Here is a 22,017-nt window from a genome sequence, read left to right as displayed (position 1 = left end):
GCTTCTCACTCTCTTTCCTCGCTCTTCCATCTCTCGCTCTTTCTCGCCTCTCCTCTCTCGCTCTTTCTCGCTCTTCCTCTCTCGCGCTTTCTCGCTCTTTCCTCTTCTCGCTCTCTTGCTCGCTCTTCCTCGCTCGCTCGCTTCTTCCTCCCTCGCTCGCTCGCTCTCCTCCTCGCTCGCTCTTCCTCCCTCGCTAGCTCTCTCTTTTTCGCTCTTCCTCTCTCGCTCTCTCTTTCTCGCTCTTCCTCTCTCGCTCTCTTCCTTCACTCACGCTCACTCTTTGCTCTCTCTTCTCGCTCTTCCTCACTCTTTGTCTCTCTTCTCGCTCTTCTTCGCTCGCTGCTCTCTCTTCTTGCTCTCTCTTCTCGCTGTCTTGCTCTCTTCCTCTCTCTCTTGCTTCTTTATCGCGCTTCCTCTCTCGCTCTCTTTCTCGCTCTTCCTCGCTCGCTTCTCTCTTTCTCGCTCTTCTCTCTCGCTCGCTCTCTTCCTCTCACTTCACGCTCGCTCTCTTCCTCTCTCGCCTCTTCCTTCTCGCTTCTCTCTCTCTCTTTCTCGCTCTCTCTCTCTTTCTCGCTCTTCCTCTCTCGCTCGCTTGCTCTCTCTTTCTCGCTGTCTGCTTCTCGCCTTTCTCCTCTGGATTCTCTCCTCCTCGCTCGCTCTCTCTCTTTCGCTCGCTCTCTCTCGCTCTCTCGCTCTCTCTCTCGCTCTCTCTTTTTCGCTCGCTCTCTCTCTCGCTCGCTCTCTCTTTTTCGCTCGCTCTCTCTCTCTCTTTTTCGCTCGCTCTCTCTCTTTTTCGCTCGCTCTCTCTCGCTCTCTCTCTTTTTCGCTCGCTCTCTCTCTCTCTTTTTCGCTCGCTCTCTCTCTCTTTCTCGCTGTCCTGAGGCTTTGTTGGGTTGGTAGTGGTTAATGAACTTAGCCTCAGGACTAGCTGGATGAGGGGACTTTGTCTATTTTCATCTCTTGGCATTTCAGGGCTTTGTAGTGGTAGGAGTGGGAGGTCTCTTGTTTTTAGGTGGTTATAGAATTTGATGGCTTGTTTTGGGGTATTAATTAGAAATGGATATTTGCCTGCCTGCATTATTCATCTTTTTCTCCCTCCTTCTCACTCAGTGATTGTAGAGGAAGACCAAGAGGCTGTGGAGGAAGGAATGTTTGATATCCATCTATAACCAGGTGAGAAGGAAATGGTTTCCTCTTCCCTAACCCTAACTTACCCCAATACGCCTGGCCTGGCCTGTGATGTATGCAGTGCATTCGGAAAGTGTTCAGACCCCTTCACTTCTTCCACATTTTGTTATGTTACAGCCTTATTCTAAAACGGATTAAATTGTTTTCCCCCCTAAATCTACACACCCCATAATGACAAAGCAAAAATGGGTTTAAACATTTTTGCAAATGTTTTTATATATATATACAGTGGGGCAAAAAAGTATTTAGTCAGCCACCAATTGTGCAAGTTCTCCCACTTAAAAAGATGAGAGAGACCTGTAATTTTCAACTATGACAGACAAAATGAGAAAATAAATCCAGAAAATCACATTGTGGGATTTTTTATGAATTTATTTGCAAATTATGGTGGAAAATAAGTATTTGGTCACCTACAAACAAGCAAGATTTCTGGCTCTCACAGACCTGTAACTTCTTCTTTAAGAGGCTCCTCTGTCCTCCACTCGTTACCTGTATTAATGGCACATGTTTGAAGCTGTTATAAGTATAAAAGACACCTGTCCACAACCTCAAACAGTCACACTCCAAACTCCCACTATGCCAAAACCAAAGAGCTGTCAAAGGACACCAGAAACCAAAAATTGTAGACCCTGCACCAGGCTGGGAAGACTGCATCTGCAATAGGTAAGCAGCTTGTTTGAAGAAATCAACTGTGGGAGCAATTATTAGAAATGAAGACATACAAGACCACTGATAATCTCCCCGATCTGGGCTCCACGCAAGATCTCACACCGTGGGTCAAAATGATCACAAAGAACGGTGAGCAAAAATCCCAGAACCACACGGGGACCTAGTGAATGACCTGCAGAGAGCTGGGACCAAAGTAACAAAGCCTACCATCAGTAACACACTACGCCGCAGGGACTCAAATCCTGCAGTGCCAGACGTGTCCCCTGCTTAAGCCAGTACATGTCCAGGTCCGTGCTGAAGTTTTGCTAGAGAGCATTTGGATATCCAGAAGAAGATTGGGAGAATGTCATATGGTCAGATGAAACCAAAATATAACTTTTGGTAAAAACTCACTCGTCGTGTTTGGAGGACAAAGAATGCTGAGTTGCATCCAAAGAACAACCATACCTACTGTGAAGCACGGGCTGGAAACATCATGCTTTGGTGCTGTTTTTCTGCAAAGGGACCAGGACGACTGATCCGTGTAAAGAAAGAATGAATGGGCCATGTATCGTGAGATTTTGAGTGAAAACCTCCTTCCATCAGCAAGGCCATTGAAGATGAAACGTGCTGGGTCTTTCAGCATGACAATGATCCCAAACACACCGCCCGGGCAACGAAGGAGTGGCTTCGTAAGAAGCATTTCAAGGTCCTGGAGTGGCCTAGCCAGTCTCCAGATCTCAACCCCAAGAAAAATCTTTGGAGGAATTGAAAGTCCGTGTTGCCCAGCAACAGCCCCAAAACATCACTGCTCTAGAGGAGATCTGCATGGAGGAATGGGCCAAAATACCAGCAACAGTGTGTGTAACCTTGTGAAGACTACAGAAAACGTTTGACCTCTGTCATTGCCAACAAAGGTATATAACAAAGTATTGAGAAACTTTTGTTAATTGACCAAATACTTATTTTCCACCATTAATTTGGCAAATAAATTCATAAAAAATCCTACAATGTGATTTTCTGGATTTTTTTCCTCATTTTGTCTGTCATAGTTGAAGTGTACCTATGATGAAAATTACAGGCCTCTCTCATCTTTTTAAGTGGGAGAACTTGCACAATTGGTGGCTGACTAAATACTTTTTTGCCCCACTGTATATAAGTCGGAAGTTTACATACACTTAGGTTGTAGTCATTAAAACTCGTTTTTCAACCACTCCACAAATGTTTTGTTAACAAACTATAGTTTTGGCAAGTCGGTTAGGACATCTACTATGTGTATGACAAGTAATTTTTCAAACAAATTGATTACAGACAGATTATTTCACTTATAATTACCTGTATCACAATTCCAGTGGGTCAGAAGTTTACATACACTAAGTTGACTGTGCCTTTAAACAGCTTGGAAAATTCAAGAAAATGATGTCATGGCTATAGAAGCTTCTGATAGGCTAATTTACATCATTTGAGTCAATTGGTGGAATCCCTGTGGATGTATTTCCTGGCCTACCGTCAAACTCAGTGCCTCTTTGCTTGACATCAGGGGAAAATCAAAATAAATCAGACAAGACCTCAGACAAAAAATTGTAGACCTCCACAACTCTGGTTCGTCCTTGGGAGCAATTTCAAAACACCTGAAGGTACCACGTTCATCTGTACAAACAATAGAACACAAGTATAAACACCATGGGACCACGCAGCCCTCATAAGGAGACGTGTTCTGTCTCCTAGAGATGAACGTACTTTGGTGCGAAAAGTGCAAATCAATCCCAGAACAACAGCAAAGGACCTTGTGAAGAGGCTGGAGGAAACCGGTACAAAAGTATCTATATCCACAGTACAAACGAGTCTTATATCGACATAACCTGAAAGGCTGCTAAGCAAGGAAGAAGCCACTGCTCCAAATCCGCCATAAAAAGCCAGACTACGGTTTGCAACTGCACATGTGGACAAAGATTGTACTTTTTGGAGAAATGTCCTCTGGTCTGATGAAACAAAAATACAACTGTTTGGCCATAATAACCATTGTTATGTTAGGAGGAAAAGGGGGGAGGCTTGCAGCCGAAGAACACCATCCCAACCGTGAAGCACCGGGGTGGCAGCATCATGTTGTGGAGGTGCTTTGCTGCAGGAGGCACTGGTGCACTTCACAAAATAGATGGCATCATAAGGGAGCAAAATGATGTGGATATATGGAAGCAACATCTCAAGACATCAGTCAGGAAGTTTAAAGCTTGGTCGCAAATGGGTCTTCCAAATGGACAATGACCCCAAGCATACTTCCAAAGTTGTGGCAAAATGGCTTAAGGACAACAAAGTCAGGATATTGGAGTGGCCATCACAAAGCACTGACCTCAATCCTATAGAAAATGTGTAGGCAGAACTTAAAAAGCGTGTGTGAGCAAGGAGGCCTACAAACCTGACTGTTACACCAGCTCTGTCAGGAGGAATGGGCCAAAATTCACCCAACTTATTGTGGGAAGCTTGTGAAAGGCTACCGGAAACGTTTGAACCAAGTTAAACAATTTAAATGCAATGCTACCAAATACTAATTGAGTGTATGTAAACTTCTGACCCACTGGGAATGTGATGAAAGAAACAAAAGCTGAAATAAATCACTCTACTATTATTCTGACATTTCACATTCTTAAAATAAAGTGGTGATCCTAACTGACCTAAGACAGGACATTTTTACTGGGATTAAATGTCAGGAATTGTGAAAACTGAGTTTAAATGTATTTAGCTAAGGTGTATGTAAACTTCCGACTTCATCTATCTTATCTATCAAAAATAGATCTCTCCAGTCCCAGCTGTGCCACCAGAGACTCTGGGTTCGAGCCCAGACTCTGTCGCAGCCGGCCGCGACCGGGAGGTCCATGAGGCGACGCACAATTGGCCTAGCGTCGTCCGGCTTAGGGAGGGTTTGGCCGGTAGGGATATCCTTGTCTCATCGCGCACTAGCGACTCCTGTGGCGGGCCGGGCGCAGTGCACCCTGACCAGGTCGCTAGGTGTACGGTGTTTCCTCCGACACGTTGGTGCGGCTGGCTTCCGGGTTGGATGCGCACTGTGTTAAGAAGCAGTGCGGCTTGGTTGGGTTGTGTTTCAGAGGACGCATGGCTCTCGACCTTCGTCTCTCCCGAGCCCATACGGGAGTTGTAGCGATGAGACAAGATAGAAACTACTAACAATTCGGCGCCGGAAGTTGAAAAGTCAACGTCAACAAAACAAAGGAGATGATTGTGGACTTCAGGAAACAGCAGAGGGAGCACCCCCCCTATCCAAATCGACGGGACAGTAGTGGAGAAGGTGGAAAGTTTTAAGTTCCTCGGTGTACACATCACGGACAAACTGAATTGGTCCACCCACACAGACAGCGTTGTGAAGAAGGCGCAGCAGCGCCTCTTCAACCTCAGGAGGCTGAAGAAATTCGGCTTGTCACCAAAAGCACTCACAAACTTCTACAGATGCACAATCGAGAGCATCCTGTCGGGCTGTATCACCGCCTGGTACGGCAACTGCTCCGCCCACAACCGTAAGGCTCTCCAGAGGGTAGTGAGGTCTGCACAACGCATTCAATGGAAACAGGATGCACCTGAGCTCAATTTCAGGTATCATAACAAAGGGTCTGAATACTTATGTTTTAATTTTTTGTACATTTGCAAAAAAATCTCATCTGTTTTCGCTTTTTCATGAGGTAGATTGAAGATTTATTTTATTTTTTATTCCTTCTAGAAAAAGGCTGTAAAATAACAAAATGTGGAAAAAGTGAAGGGGTCTGAATACTTTCCAAATGCACTGTACCTTCAGCCATTCTGTAATTACTAAAATGGTCAAACTTTGTCGGGCCCACTAGCCAATGACTTAAGTTGCCTAATGAGTTTTCAAGTACCAGTAGTCAGATTGAATGACTCTTCTCTTTTGATTACTTTCCTAGAAGTATGCATTCAGCCTAACACACAGCTGGGAGGAAACAACAGAAGATGTGAGCCAGAAGCACAGCCTACTATGGCGGCCTTAGTGCTGGAGTCTGTTCAGAAGGGTGCAATCTGTGATCTAGAACAGACACGTTTCCCTCTTCTATATGACAGACAATCATATCTCCTCTACGTAATGGATTTCTGAGTCTGAACATTGCATGCAGAAATGTAATGAATAGAGCAATCATGTCTGCTCTCTTCATTCCATTTCTATTTGCAACTTTCAGACTGCCTCGGATAGAAATCCATTATGTAGAGCAGATAAGATTGTCTGATGTGTAGAAGAGGGACTGGTGTAAGCTCTTCATTCCATTTCTATCTGCAATGTTCAGCGTGTTTCACACCACTGACTGAACACCTCTGGTGAGACTTCCAGAGAGAGAGAAGAAATTGCACTTAACCCAACACAGGATACAGACATGCTGCCACATGGTGGACAAACACTGCAACTGCATATCTTCAAGCACTTAATACTTCTTCCTCTGTATCTCAACTCCCTTTAAACAAGTGAACGTGATTTTTTGACGCAAATGTCTTTCTATGTTAAATCTGCATTTTAGATTCTGGATATGGGCCCATGTTTTCACCTCTTACATAGTTTTAAGCACTGAATATAGGAAAAAAACATCCATATAATTGTATTTTCAGGGTAGAGATGTCATTGGGTTAGTGTAACGTTATTGCCTCCAAGTTTCAGTGGTGTTGTGTTTTCAGTGCATTTAGCTGTACGTTATTCTAAATTACTAACCTAAATGTCTCTCCAAAATACAAGAGGTGCTGTTATTGCCAAGAAAGAATGTATAGGCTAGATGCCACCCGGACTTCCGTCTTTCTGAGAAAGCTTTGCTTTTGTCTTAGTAGTTTGCCATCGTGTTGATAGCGAATTGTATGAGAGAAATTTAAAACACCATGTGTTCGATGTCCGAGATGAACTGTTTCAGCTCCCAATCTAACTGTTGACTGCATTCCTGGATTGGGAATCTCACTTGGATCTATCTCAAGAGCGACAATATCAACAACTCAAATGGACTGTGGAAAACTCCAGAATTTGAATATTATTTGAATGCAGTTGAATTTCCCACCCTCCTATTACCTGAATATTAATGACTGTCCTATGGTAATTTGACTGTGGTGCGTAAAGTATGGTATATGGTCATGATGCTGGTCCGTGTCAGTGCATGGGCCGCTGTACATTTCCTCTCTGTAACTTTGAATGTAGTTTGAAACAGTGAATATTATATATCGTCCTGAGATTTGAACTCTATTTTATGAGACATGTTAAAACCTGTATTTTATCCTCCTGAGACCCAGTTTAAAAAAGGGATGGAAAAAGGTGTTTGGTGGAGGAAAAAAAATTGTACAAAGAAAGTAATTTGAACAAATATTGTTTGTTATTATTTGATGTGCACTGTAGTGAAACTAACTGGGTGATAGTAAATATGGAACAATACAGTAAGTGAAAAGCATAGTTTTTATGTCCACTACAGAGGACTTTAACGAACACGCTCTTATTGTTTATTTTTTTTAACCAAGGAGAGAAGGTTAAAGGTCACACCCTCATACATGTGATATCATTGAAACTCACATAATGTCCTCTCAAAGGTAGAACAGGACATAAAGTAACTGACCCGTGATTCCAGATGTATATGAAATATGACCTATGATTAATTACAATATGAGTAAAATAGTTTTCCTTAATTTTTTAAAAATTAAGGTATGTTTGTTTAAAATAAGATTTTCTGTGTAAGAATGGTGTGGCCGTTTACCGGTCATATAAAAAAATATGAATGAACATAGATCGCTGATTGGCCAGCTCATCTTCCTTAGGAGTATGACATCATACGCTGAGGAAATAGCATGCTTTTCTTTTTAAATGTTTTGTTTGAGATACACATATTGGGGTGGGGTTTTTGAAGTGTGTTTTTCTACAATTTATGCTTTGGCTACATACGAGTATAGGACAAGTCAACTACATTATTTGGATATGAGTTAACAGAATATTAACTTTTAAATGTTTTTTAACTGGACATTTACTTGTGGCATGTATGGTCTCTGAGATAAGGACCAAAACTTAATGTCCATTAGAGTGGATACAAATGAATTGCTGGGCATTAGGAGGATATCAAATATGCTTCGAGGTGATCCACTCTTGCCAAATGTCTTTTCTGTTGAGTGTATTTTTATGTAGCACGCATATATATATATTTTTTATGGCAATATAAAATCCTATAGGCGAGTGTCCTAAATGTAGTAGTTTGGGGTCTGTCTATAAGAGCCCCACAGTGGAGGTGTCATAATACCCATAAAACCTAGCGGTCAACAGAGGAATGGTTCCATTAGTTTTCCCGCCATACATTTCCCCCAAAGGGGATTTTAGAAACACTTCAAATAAGGGCCAGGTTTCGTGTAGGCTTACCCTGGCGTGATGTTTTGATAACCATGTACATATCTCTCGGACAAGGTGACAATATATTTGGCTCTATTTACTCTCGTATTCGAAAACGCTAATTAGCGTCAAAGTAGACATCATGCAAAACTACAAATCCCTGCAAGCTCCTGCACGTCATCTCTAGCTGACACCTTTGCTAACAGGTATTGTGTCAATTTAAAACTCGCACAAGACAGTTCACAGAAATGTCCATATAAAGAAATGTAGCCAATTTATTAATTACTAAATGTTAGCTAACATTAGATAGTTAATCCAGAGATTTTTACCTTTGCCTTGATTCACCAGTCTTGTCCAGATAATCATGGCATTTGTAGTTCTTTAGGATAGCCACATTAGCAGCAATTAGCATTTCATTTTGGGGGGTAAATACAGGTGAATATTTTTATAAAAGTCACCTTGTCCTAGAGAGACTTACACGGTTATCAAAATGTCACGCCAGGGTAAGCCTACACGAAACATAGACCTTATTTTAAGTGTTTCTAAAATACCCTTTAGGAAAATTGAATGGTGGAAAAACAATTGGAACCTTTAACCTGTTTGACCGCTAGGTTTTATGGTTATTATGACTCATACCCTCTGAGGAATACGAGTTTGAGTCCCTCATTGTTGGCTGCTTTGTACCTTTGAATGAAGTTCTTCCTCTGAATGGCTTTCATTAATACTGAATAATATATCCTGCTTCTCTCTACAAAACCAAACTTCCAACCTGCCCTTGTCAGTCTGTCCTGGACAGGGTTCTCAATTGTTACTGTAGGTGAATGAATGAATACTTTAAACTGATATCATGTAAGTCATTATTTGGATATCAGCTTTTTCTTAGTGTTAAATGCTGATTACATAACTATACTATGTTTTAAATAAGGATTTACAACACGACTAGCAACACTGCTACCCAATAAAGTATTGTCTCTTTCTGTGTGTGTGTGTGTGTGTGTGTGTGTGTGTGTTGAGACTCAAACATAATCCTTGTCTGAAGTTCAGATCCAACACACATTTCCTACCTTATTGTATTATCGAGATAAGATGCCCAGTATTGGATTTCTTACACAGCCAGATTCAATGTATTCTCTAATCACCCAAGAAACTAAGTCAACAGCTATTTGAATGCTCAGTTTTCATCTCGCACGTTGGTCCAATAGAGCATTGATTTCTTTTGTGGCTATATTCATCTTTACCCCGGCTTAAATTCCATTCCAATGCTATTATATGTCATATTTCTAAACGCTCACATGTGGGATGAGAAGAGAGTTCTCTTCACCTTGCGCTATCTGAATCTGCGAGAGTATGTTGCTTTATTGATTGAGTGGGGATGTTTCACTTATTTTCTTAGCTGGGTGTAATTGCATCCGCAGAGTTGTTAAGGACTGTCTGAACAGATGGTTGGACTGGCCTTAGACACACACACACACACACACCTGCTTCGACACCTCGACTCAACTCTTACAAATGCATACCGTAAGTCATATAGTGATCTGATTACGTCACGGTGCTGCTGTTGTGATTTTGTCAGACAAAACAAAGGTTTAAAAAGTCTGAAGAGAAACCAAGCACAGTAGTTAGACTTTTTGTTTTGTTTTCCCATCAAAGCTTCGATACTTAAAGGGATCGTGAGAGATTTAAGCAATTAAGACCTTTTTCTACTTTCTAACTCACGGAAGGCTACCAGAACGACTGGGACTAGGCCCGTTATTGTTACTTTCCACTCAGCTACATAAAACCCCAGCCCGATCACAGTCATTTAGCTGTGGCCCTGAGTGATATTGATCTCAATAGGCTGAAATGAGGGAAATCTAATAGCGCCACGGCTAATTACGTTGTAATGAAGGCTGCAGGAAATAGCCTTTCGTTGTTAGCCAATTTCCCTCGGCGACCTTGATGTGAAAGAATTCGAAGCTCGTTGAGAAGACTGGTTCAGTAGAACAAGCAAAGGTAAGTAATAAGCCCAGTTGATATTCAGGCTACCATGTTTTAGGACTTTGGCGTCCATATTAGGACAGCCTCGCATGCATTCTAGACCGGGCACACGCGGTGCCATATTGCGAATGTTGATTTTGTCCATCCACACCAGATGCGATCAGAACACGCAGGTTGAAATATCAGAACGAACTCTGAACCAACTATATTCATTTGGGGACAGGTCGAAACACATGAAACGTTCGTGGACATTTAGCTAGCTAGCTTGCTGTTGCTAGCTTACTGGGTTGATATTTTATCTGAAATGCATGAGGCCCTTTTTTTCTGGATCTTTGTAGAATTTTGACCCATTTTGAATCCCACAAAAAAAGTGTGTTCTCTACTCGACAATCAATCCACAGGTAAAAAGGGAAAGTTTCTACTAATCGCAGCCTCTCCAGTCTTCTTCTTCTGTGGACTTTATATGGGGGTTGGCAACCATCTTTAAAGTGCTTTTACCGCCCAAAACTGGACTGGAGTGTGGACCTCAGTTAATATTTCAGCCACCCACGTGGGTACATGCTCCTAAAAACCAATGAGGAGATAGGAGAGGCGGGACTTGCAGCGTGCGTCACACTTTGAAAACAGAACAAAGTTGTATTTTAGCGCCTGGCTATGCAGATGCTTGCTGTCGCGCGCTAGCTGTTTTAGATGTAATTATTGAATAACATGAATGTGTACATTTATTTTGCAACACTCACGCATGCTTCGCGAGCGGTGTGGTCGGCATGTTATTCTTAACGGGAGTTGAGGCTGTCCTAATATAATACCTTATTGGCCCTATTTTGATGTGCAGTGCACTTCAGACCGGGGTTAAATGCTTAAGCTGGACTTGATTTAGTTTGACCATTATGGAAACATTGGAATATTCCAGCGCATCTCAAATACTCAAGTATTTGACCCAACATACCATCAGAATAGGTAGTTATTAAAGAAAAATACCTTCAAGTGTAGGCTGTGTTGGTTGCCATGGCTATGGATACAATTGAGTACATGAGTGACTGACAGATTTGATTTCGTGTAGCCTGTATACAGGTGTAAATAATATTGACATTGTTAGAGTAGTAGGGTTCTCATGTTTCTCATTTTGAAATAATGAACATTATTGATTTTAATGTCGACTCAAACAGCTTGAGAGCATAGCGAACAGAGTTTTTTTCTCTTTGGAAAATGATGAAAACACATAGTGTATTTACAGAGATTACACTGCCCCCTAGTGGCAATGAAACGTACATGTACCCACATCAATATGAGCTGCTCAAGCAGCACCACTAGTACCATACTAGACCACTTGGTGGCGGTGTTGAGCTGTTAAAGCGATAAGCAGTTACTCCAGGGCATAGTCATTGGGGAGCAAGAGCATTTCACAGAGAGGAAATTTATATAAAACATTTTCTGTCACGAGGAAAGGATAGAATTCCTATAAACAACTTAATAAACGTTTTGTATTCATCAAATCAGTTACTTTGTTTTACAAACTTGCTCTCTCACATATGCACGCTCACCTCTTCACCATGGCCTACACATAGCCCGCTACCCCCCCCCTCCCCCCACACACACAAACTTTGAAAATGTAATCAACGTTTTTTGGTCCCATATGCAGATTTGCAGATGTTATCGCAGGTGCAGCGAAATGCTTTGTGTTTTTAGCTCCAACAGTGCAGTAATAATACCTACAGTAGCAATACAAAACAATACGCACATAATCCAAAAAGTAAATATCAGAATGAGTAATGTCAGAATCCGGAATCACACAACACACTGGCAACATCTGCTCGCTCGCTCGCACACTCATACATTGACACATCACACTCCTTCCCTTGATCCCTACCCCCTTCACTTTGTTTCATGTTTTTGTTTCGTCTGGCGTTTTTGTTGTTGTTTTGACTTCTGTTTTTTTGTTTCAACGACTTTAGGTCCTTGTAAAGCGCTATATATCTCATGTATTATTGTTTATTATTTGCACACACACACACACACACACACACACACAGTCATTATTGTGTCCGTCGGTTATCATTGAACTTAAAGGTCCGCCGAGTGTCAAGCCATTCAGTCTTAAAACTGAACAAACAGACTTCTCCTGCTGTTATCATTGTCAACCATTTATTCTCACACCCTTCCTCTGTAGTGACATACGAGTGTCTTGATTTGTTTGGAGAGAGAGAGAAAGAGAGGGGGAGCTTGAGTGGCATGGACTGAATATGTATTTGCCCTCTCTGTCTCTCTATAACACACTGGATACTGAATATCTTGTATGACCCACACTTTCCGGTGTGTGTATTTAATGACTTTACACCTCGTCCCTATGATTAAAGACCTGACCCCGGAAAACTAGTTATGATGTCGGTACCGCCTTGGATGGTAATCTCTTAATAATAGTAGCTTCTTATCCTGCCTTATCCTGTCGGCATTTGAAAGCCAAATCCAGACGGTATATTTAGACAGAGACACTGCTGCAGCCTTAATTGCACGAGACGTATTGCAAAACCTCTCACGGCTTCTCATTGTAGGGTGCTAGTCTGCTAGAATCGTCGTTATAGAAGGGAATTAGTGTTCATTTCTAATATTTGTCTTTTTGCTCCAGATACCCAGAGGGTCCTAGGACTATCCTATCGGATCCCTATCTCCCCAAAACAACACACACACACTCCTCCTCCTCCCCTCATATCTCCATGTCCTCTCCTTCCCTAAAAACGTCTAATTTAGCAGAGTTGGTGGGTTCAAGTCGAGAGAAAACCGTCACTGATACCGCATCGAGCGTCAGTGGCTGGCCGGGATTGACACATAATCAATGACTCTGCATCGGCAACCGGGACAGGACGCATATTTAAGATTCCTCAAGCCGCAGGATCGGAGGGAGGCGAGGAGGAGAGGCTCGCTGCACGCGCTGTGCGTTTGAGTGATGGGCCGGCAGATTGGATCTCGCGACCGAGGGATCAGCGATAGCGCGCCTCTGATTTATCTATTTACAGCAGCGCTCCAGGGAAGGCTGGCGCAATCTGCCCGGCCCGGGCCTGTTGTCAAAGCTCCCGGGAAGGAGAGGAAAAAAACCGGAAAAAAACATATTCCCAATTTGTTTATGGTTCCTTATGGCCCTGTTGTCCCCTCTGTATCTGGGAGTGAGGATGACGGGATCAGGGGTCTTTGGCCTGTGTTATACACTTAGCCTCATATCATGTAGACTGCATTGGCAGTCTCATGTGCTTTGCACCTGGGACTGGGAGAGGAGGATGAGGGTCTTGAGGAACGTACAACTGTCGCAAAGCGTGTACCTCAAATGCATTTGATTACGTAGGCCTTTACCAGCTCAATGATATCTCATAAGCTCATGCAAACTGTAATGTTAGAGGATATAGCAAGTGGATGAATCAACCAAAAATAAATGCGTGATAAAAGCAATACAGGATTTATCATGATTCACCCTCCATAATGATCAACTGGGATGCATATAGCGTGTTCCTTCCAGAAGGATCTTCTGGATGAATCTCACCTCTGGAATCTACCTGCTTTCTGTCTCTGTCTCAGAAACCAGACTTCATTAATTCACAAAGGAAAGACAAGGCCTATTCATGAATCGCAGACTGTATAAAAACGTTGGCCTGTTGCACATAATCAAACGGGGAGGGACCTACCGGATTTCTCCAATTGAAAATATTGTTTTGGTTGCAAAAAGTTTTCAGTTTGAAGTAAACGGTTTTTGTACCAAAACGTTTTGCAACAGACCAAATGTTTAGCTACGATCTGAGGCTAATGAATACACCCAAGGCCTCTTCTTAAAACACCACCAGACAAGGCTTCTTTACAACATCGCAGAGTTTATAACCTGTATTGTACAATGCTGAAAAACGAATTTGCAGACCACAAAACAGCCAAGTGTCTCGCCTCTGGCATGGATTCAGTGGGAACGTCAAGGACAGTGTTGTAAAAAGTCAAAATTGAGTAAAAGTAAAGATACCTTAATTAAAAATGACAAGGAAAAAGTGAGTCACCCAGTAAAAGACTACTTAAATGAAAGTCTAAAAGTATCTGTTTTTAAATATACTTAAGTATCAAAAGTACATGTAATTGCTAAAATATACTTAAGTATCAAAAGTAAAAGTATAAATCACTTCAAACTCCTTATATTAAGCAAACCAGACGGCACCATTTTCTTGTTTTTACTTAGATACTTTACACCACTGTAAAGGGAGACAGTGATGAAGTCTCGCTAAAAACGTTTCCTCCTTAATTTCTCTATTTTCTTCTCCTCTTCCATCTCTCTCTCTCTCTCTTTCCTCCTCTATTGTTCCTACCCTTTCCTCTATTGTTCCTACCCTTTCCTACTCTATTGTTCCTACCCTTTCCTCCTTTATTGTTACTACCCTTTCCTCCTTTATTGTTCCTACCCTTTCCTCCTCTATTGTTCCTACCCTTTCCTCCTCTATGTTCCTACCCTTTCCTCTCTAATTGTTACTACCCTTTCCTCCTTATTGTTCTACCCTTTCCTCCTATTGTTCCTACCCTTCCTCCTTCTATTGTTCCTACCCTTTCCCCTCTATTTCCTGCCCTTTCCTCCTTTGTTCCTACCCTTTCCTCCTTTATTGTTCCTACCCTTTCCTCCTTATTGTACTACCCTTTCCTTCTTATTGTTCCTACCCTTCCTCCTCTATTGTTCTACCTTTCCTCCTCTATTGTTTCCTACCCTTTCTCCTCTATTGTCTTACCCTTTCCTCCTTTATTGTTACTACCCTTTCCTCCTCTATTGTCCCTACCCTTTCCTCCTCTATTGTTTCTTACCTTTCCTCCTTATTGTTCCTTACCCTTCCCTTCCTCTATTGTTCCTACCCTTTCCTCCTCTATTGTTCCTACCCTTTCCTCCTCTATTGTTCCTACCCTTTCCTCCTCTATTGTGCCTACCCTTTCCTCCTCTATTGTGCCTACCCGTTCCTCCTCTATTGTGCCTACCCTTTCCTCCTCTATTGTGCCTACCCTTTCCTCCTCTATTGCTTCTTATCTCTTTTTTTAATTTCTCTCTCTGTTTTCTACTCCATTGTCCCGCGTTCCTCGTTTTTTTATTCCTCACGTTCTTTTCTCCTCATCCGTTGTTTCCTCTTCTCTCCTTCCCCATCTGTCCCTTCTCTTCTCTTCTCTAGTTGACGCCACCATTTCAACTTGCTTCTTGCCTATAGAACTGAAGAAAGGAAACACAACCTCCTTGCCCAGAAATAGTCACTGTGTCTCTGCCTGTTTAGTTGCATAACCCACCTTGACCGTGGACACAGAACGCCAAAGTAGTGGAACTAATACGTCGCAATGCCCCAAGTTGAAGACGACGAATTTTCATAAGTTATTCCGCGAAGCTATATCTTCTCATCAGATCAGACTCAACCTTAGGATAATCGCCTCTCCCTGTCTGTTTCTCTGTCAAAGTCTTTCCCCCAACTGCCTCTTACACACACTTTGTCCCCTTCGTACCTCTCTCTGGGCGCACGATTATATTCATGTGACGTGTTAAGAGGCACTGAAATCAACGTCGTCAAGGCATCGTGTTGACAGGGGTTTTAAAACGAACCCTTTGTTATGCTATGGTCATACTAGTGTTCGCGTCATTTACAGTTATTAGCCCACAGAGCTAAAGTGCAAATCCTCTTTAGAAGTGTTATGGACAAATGCCTGCGAGACATGTAAAATCTTGGGTTTATTAAAGACCACTTAGGCTTTGTTTATGACGCCAAGCTAACACCTCCAACGGATGGATTTAAACATTATGTTTGTTCCTGTCGGTTTATAGGGCCTTTATCTACACTAGCAGAATAGCCATTAGAGGTTTGTACACTGAGTAAAACAAACATTAGGAACATCTTCCTAGTATCGAGTTGCACCCCCCCTTTTGCCCTCAGAACAGCCTCAATTCATTGAAGCATGGACTCTACAAGACGTTGAAAACATTCCACAGGGATGCTGATCCATGTTGACTCCAACGCTCCCCACAGTTGTGTCAAGTTGGCTGGATGCCCTTTGGGTGGTGGACCATTCTTGATACACACAGGGGGGGAAAAACAGCAGCGTTGCAGTTCTTGACACAAACCAGTCCGCCTGGCACCTAATACCATACCCCGTTCAAAGGCCCTTAAATCTTTTGTCTTGCCAATTCTCCCTCTGAATGGCACACATGTCCATGTCTCAATTGCCTCAAGGTTTAAAAATCATTATTTAACGTATCTCCTCCCCGTCATCTACACTGATTGAATTGGATTCAACAAGTGTCATCAATAGGGGATCGTAGCTTTCACCTGGATTCACCTGGTCAGTCTAAGTCAGGTAAAGAGCAGGTATTCTTAATGTTTTGTACACTCAGTGTATTTGAACATGGGGAAAATAAACCTGGCCTATCCATTCTTCAACCTAATATTGGATATATTTTCTTGCCCATGCCTCTGTGCAATACCATGAGACTACCACTCCTATCTACAAAAGTAGCTTACCAACAGAAGCCTGCCTGGGAAAGGGACCACTTCCACTTTGGACCGTGTGGTTCCACGGAGCCTCTGGAGCGTTTCCTCCAAAGACCCTGTTTCATAGGAGGTGTAATCCTAGGAGTCCCTGACTTGGGGAGATGATCTCTGAGGTCCCACTGCCCTACCAGTGAGAAGGCTGGGCTGGAGAGTATGAATGGTATGAATGAGCAGGCCAGAGTTCGGCCAATGGCTGGCCCCTTCTCTCTCTCTCTCTCTCTGCTCCCATAGCCCGGCGTTAATTGCTTTGAAGCTCAATGCTCACCTCCGGGAGCTCGACAGGGATGTTTTACAGTGCTTTCAGGAGACAGACATTAATAATTAATTCCAGGCTTTCCTCTCTTAGTCTCTCGCCACTGCAGAGGGATGGTAGGAGGAGGGACGAGGGTAGAGAGCACCAGTTGGACAATCCTCCAGTATGCCATAATTCTTTGTTGGGATGTGGCCTTGGTATGGGGAATAGGATGAAGTTGCTCCTCTAGGCAGCCTGGTCTCATAGACTAGACGTAACATAGTAAACTTAAATCCGGGACACTTAAATTAGTATGATATGTTACGTTTGGTATGGTGACCCCTCTAGGACCTAGACACTGATCTAAAGTCAGTTTTGAGTTTTCACTGAATGGTTCAGGTTAGGATTTAGTTAGTAGAGACGGATTCTAGATGTATGTACCGAAGGGCATGTTCTACCCGGATCCGGGCAATTACCAGGCTTGACCAAATGGAGCATTGGGCTTTTATAACGTTTTTGGAATGTGACTATAATAAATAACATTAACTGTAATTAAATTGTTCATATGTGTGTAATTAAGGCAATACTGTAGATGCAATGTGGGTAGAGTTTTCTTATTCTCAGTGTGTTCACTTTTGTAATTGTGAGATAATTCATTAGCTACCCAACTGTTGCAACCCCTTTGTAGTAAATTCAGCTGAATCGTATATCAGCTGTGAAATTCACATAATTGGCCAAGAGCAGTCCAATTCAACCTTTAGCGCCTTTAATATTTCAAAAACAATCATGTCTGCACTGCATATCAGAGGGATCAGTTGCTTAGCAGAATGCTAACGTGCTAACGGTTGCCAAGCAGTGAGTAATGAGTTCTAGCCCTGTGTGGTGGTCATTATCACTCTACCATGATTGCGGTTGATCATAACAGAGGGGTTAATTAACATACTAATTGTAAACGGCCCTACACAAGTGCAGAAAAAAAACCTGACTTCCATTCATTTCTCCATCACTCGGTTCTTTCCACAATGGCTTCCTTTCCGAACAGAGATGTTATTATTCCTGAGGTTCTGTGGCTCAGAGAGAAACACTGGCTACCCATGGTGCCACTTACGGTAAACAATACATAGTATTGTTGTCCCTTCAAAGACCTCAATATTGATGAAATAACCAGTTTAATTTCTCTATCTCCATCAACTTTACAGCAGAATCTGCCTGTTACGTTCCCCAGTTTCTGTGTTGTAGTTTGTGTATTTGAGTGTGTGTTTCAGGAGATGGCTTCCTGAATTCTCCCCAAGCAACTGATTGGTCAACTCCATGGCTAATTGGAGCTGACCCCGCCCCCTCGTCAAGACGCAGCTGTCTCCAATTACCCATTCCTTCTGAAGCTATATAAAAGCCAGTGTTATGTTCAGAAGAGAGATCATTACTGAGAGTGAGACAGGCAGTTGGTATGTACTATGTTAGTTATTGATGGGAGCAGCGTTGGTATGTTCTGTGTGAGTTTGTTGCTCAGTCAGAGCCTATTTGATGTCCTGTGTTTCTCAGTGTTTTTGTGAAATTGTTTATAATATTCTGTTTCATTTGTTCCCAGGGTGGAGGGGGAAGGCACCTAGGGAGTGCTTAGGCAAGAGGCCTGCGGGTATACATATACTCGTAGTATATTCACTGTCTAGACACACTAGGTAAGACCTGGGCGGACCACCCCCTGTATTTTGGTTAGGGAACCAGGTGGTGCTAAGTTAGGTAGGCAGGTAAGGTAGGAGAGGGGGCTTTGACATTTACTTTCTTTGGTTCCGTCCAGCCCCTTTTCCCCGTATTACCGTGTGAAGGAATACATTCCTAGTAAACGGTAATTCTCTGCCTTTTGTCATCCTTACTCGCACCTACAGTCCATACCTCTTTCACTTCACGGGGAGTTGAGTTGTAGCAGGGTGTTGCGTTCCCTCTTAGAGGTGTGCGTAACACTGCCTTATATGTTAACTGGCATTAGATCTGTCCTCAAGTCAGTTACCAAACCTATTCCACTATCCACATGAAAAAATACTACAGTTTACTATAGAATACTAGCTATAGTTCTTACTATAGAAGTCTATAGTATACTGTATTATTCCTCAATCATGTGTACTTACTATAGAATGTTGTAGTATACACTAACGGTCAAAAGTTTTAGAACACCTACTCATTGAAGGGTTTTTCTTTATTTTTACTATTTTCTACATTGTAGAATAATGGTTAAGACATCGAAACTATGAAATAACACATATGGAATCATATAGTAACCAACAAAGTGTTAAACAAATCAAAATATATTTTATTTTTGAGATTCTTCAAATAGCCACCCTTTGCCTTGATGACAACTCTTGGCATTCTCTCAACCAGCTTCACCTGCAACGCTTTTCCAACAGTCTTGAACGAGTTCCCACATATGCTATGCACTTGCTGGCTGCTTTTCCTTCACTCTGCAGTCCGACTCCTCCCAAACCATCTGAATTGGGTTGAGGTCGGGGGATTGTGGAGGCCAGGTCATCTGATGCAGCACTCCATCACTGTCCTTCTTTGTAAAATACCCCTTACCCTGCCTGGAGGTGTGTTGGGTCATTGTCCTGTTGAAAAACAAATGCTAGTCCAAACTAAGCCCAAACCAGATGGGATGGCGTATCGCTGCAGAATGCTGTGGTAGCCATGCTGGTTAAGTGTGCCTTGAATTCTCAATAAATCCTAGACAGTGTCACAAAGCGTAAGATGGCGCCGAAGAGGATGGCTGACGTTTTACATGCTCCTAACCAACTGTGCTATTTGTTAGTAGTTTTGTGTTTGTAACTTATTTTTTAAACTTATTTTGTACATAATGTTGCTGCTACTGTCTCTTTTATGACCGAAAATAACTTCTGGACATCAGAACAGCGAGTACTCACCTCGAACTGGAAGAAGCTTTTTCCTTTAACGAGTCCAACGAGAAGGATATACTGTACTGCTTTCCCGGGAACAGTCCCAAATCCCCGTCATTTGCGTTAAAAAAAGACGGAGGAAAAGGGGGCGCACGTCGGGCTGCCTTCTGAGAATCCATAGGCGAGCGAGTAAACTCCCACTGCCGTCCGTTCTACTGGCTAACGTGCAATCATTGGAAAATAAAATTGATGACCTACAATTACGATTATCCTACCAACGGGACATTAAAAACTGTAATATTTTATGTTTCACCGAGTCGTGGCTGAACGATGACACGGATAATATAGAGCTGGCGGGATTTTCCATGCACCGGCAGAACTGAGAAGACGATACGTCTGGTAAGACGAGGGGTGGGGGTGTGTGTCTATTTGTCAATAACAGCTGGTGCGCGATGTCTAATATTAAAGAAGTCTCAAAGGTATTGCTCGCCTGAGGTAGAGTACCTTATGACAAGCTGTAGACCACACTATCTACCAAGAGATTTCTGATCTATATTATTTGTAGCCGTCTATTTACCACCACAGACCAATGCTGGCACTAAGACCGCACTCAACCAACTCAACGCACTCAACAGTAAATACCATAGTCTGCAAAAACACCACATTATTACTATAGCATATAGACAGTTTTATTTTACTTTTATTTATACTGAAGTTAACTGTAAATACTACTGTATACTACAGTGACTACTACAGCAAAGTCTGCAAAAACACTACAATGATTACTGTAGTATTTATACCGTAGTATACTACAGTATTTATTTTTATGTAGGTACAGTACATTCTGCATCAAATAAATACTATTTGTTTTCTTTCCAATACTTTAGCTGCACTTGATTGACATTTCATGGCACAATGGAACCAATGGTATAGTCCCAAAAATGCAAATCCGGTCCATTGGGCATGATCCAACATCAGCTTGGCATTAGATCTGAACTCAAGTCAGTCACTAAACCAATTTATTTTCCACTGCACTCAGCACCCAGGGCGATATGACTAATTGGCGATGCCAATGTGGTGTGATGGAAATAGGGTGATATTGAAGTTGGGGAGGAGGGAGGGATTGATTGATCTGGTCCTAAATGATAGAGGAATTGATCATGGCTGCAGGTAGTGGAGGAGTGATAGGGGACTGATAGAGGAGTGATAGGGGAAGGTAATGAAGAAGGAGGGAGGAGACACATTAGTGGTTAGAGTTACCGATGTGAGGGGACCTCTCATGCTGATTAAACTGGCTTATGAGGGCAGGGACACATCAGTCTACAGCTGGACCGAGGGGAACGGAGGCCAAAATGTGGCTGAGGACGGACAATGGAGATCAGGGATGAGCGATGAAGCAGTAAAGCCTAGGTTGTGTCTTGGTATCCAGCCAAAAATAATATTTAGTGACATCTCTAATCTGCACGTATCATCAACAAACACCTGATCATTATAGCTGGGTCCTGACTAAATGAAGAATAGGGTCCTGGATAAACAGGGTCCTGGATAGGGTCCTGGATAAACTAGGGCCTGTCCTTTGTAATAGCCAATGGCACTTAAAGTCCAATCAAAGTTATAGGTACAATGGTTTTAACACTGATCTTATACAGTAACTGACCTAGACTTCACAATAGGCTTAATACAATTTTGTGCTTCTAGAGCCACACACCATCTCTGATCCCAATACCCATTCACACCACCTAAATAAAGGATGAGGTGTTAACTTGTTACAGTCTTTAGAGTGGCCCTCTTTAAAGGACCCGTTTGTTCTCTTACGTTGTTAAGCTTGATGTGTTTGTGTAACCAAATCGACCTCTACCTCCGAGTGTGTGTCTGTGTTTATGGCCCATTTCATGTTTTACTGCTCAAATGAAGACCGATCACAGATGGATGGATGATTCACTTCACTGCATTTTTTGTTGTGTACCCGAGACAGTTTGAATTTACATCTTTCATTGTTTGGCTCAGTATCGCACACACACACACCGTTTGTTAATGAGATTGATGTGTCAGATCGGGGGGGCTACAAATCCAGGGAAAATCAATGTGATGTTTTTAGCATTTATATAGCCTTCACTCTTGCATATCACTACATGTAGCTGGAAGGGAACCTAAGAGCTATGCAGGCAGACATACTAATAAAATAAATGT

General features: G+C 42.4%; 1 protein-coding gene across 1 annotated transcript in view; it reads left to right on the top strand.

Annotated features, from left to right (window-relative positions):
• The window catches only part of LOC111960312 (RAS guanyl-releasing protein 2-like), a 105,833-nt gene extending 96,655 nt beyond the window's left edge, over nucleotides 1-9,178 (top strand). The window contains exons 16-17 of the mRNA XM_023982274.2: nucleotides 1,111-1,173; nucleotides 5,769-9,178. Coding sequence (XP_023838042.1) covers nucleotides 1,111-1,169 — 59 coding nt within the window. The 3' untranslated portion in view covers nucleotides 1,170-1,173; nucleotides 5,769-9,178. The remainder of the gene's footprint in view (nucleotides 1-1,110; nucleotides 1,174-5,768) is intronic.
• Nucleotides 9,179-22,017: the final 12,839 nt, after the last annotated feature.

Source organism: Salvelinus sp. IW2-2015, linkage group LG37 (assembly GCF_002910315.2).
Source record: "Salvelinus sp. IW2-2015 linkage group LG37, ASM291031v2, whole genome shotgun sequence".
NCBI lineage: Eukaryota > Metazoa > Chordata > Actinopteri > Salmoniformes > Salmonidae > Salvelinus > Salvelinus sp. IW2-2015.
The sequence above is the reverse complement of the archived record's forward strand: the minus strand, read 5'-3'. Positions and strand labels throughout refer to the sequence as shown.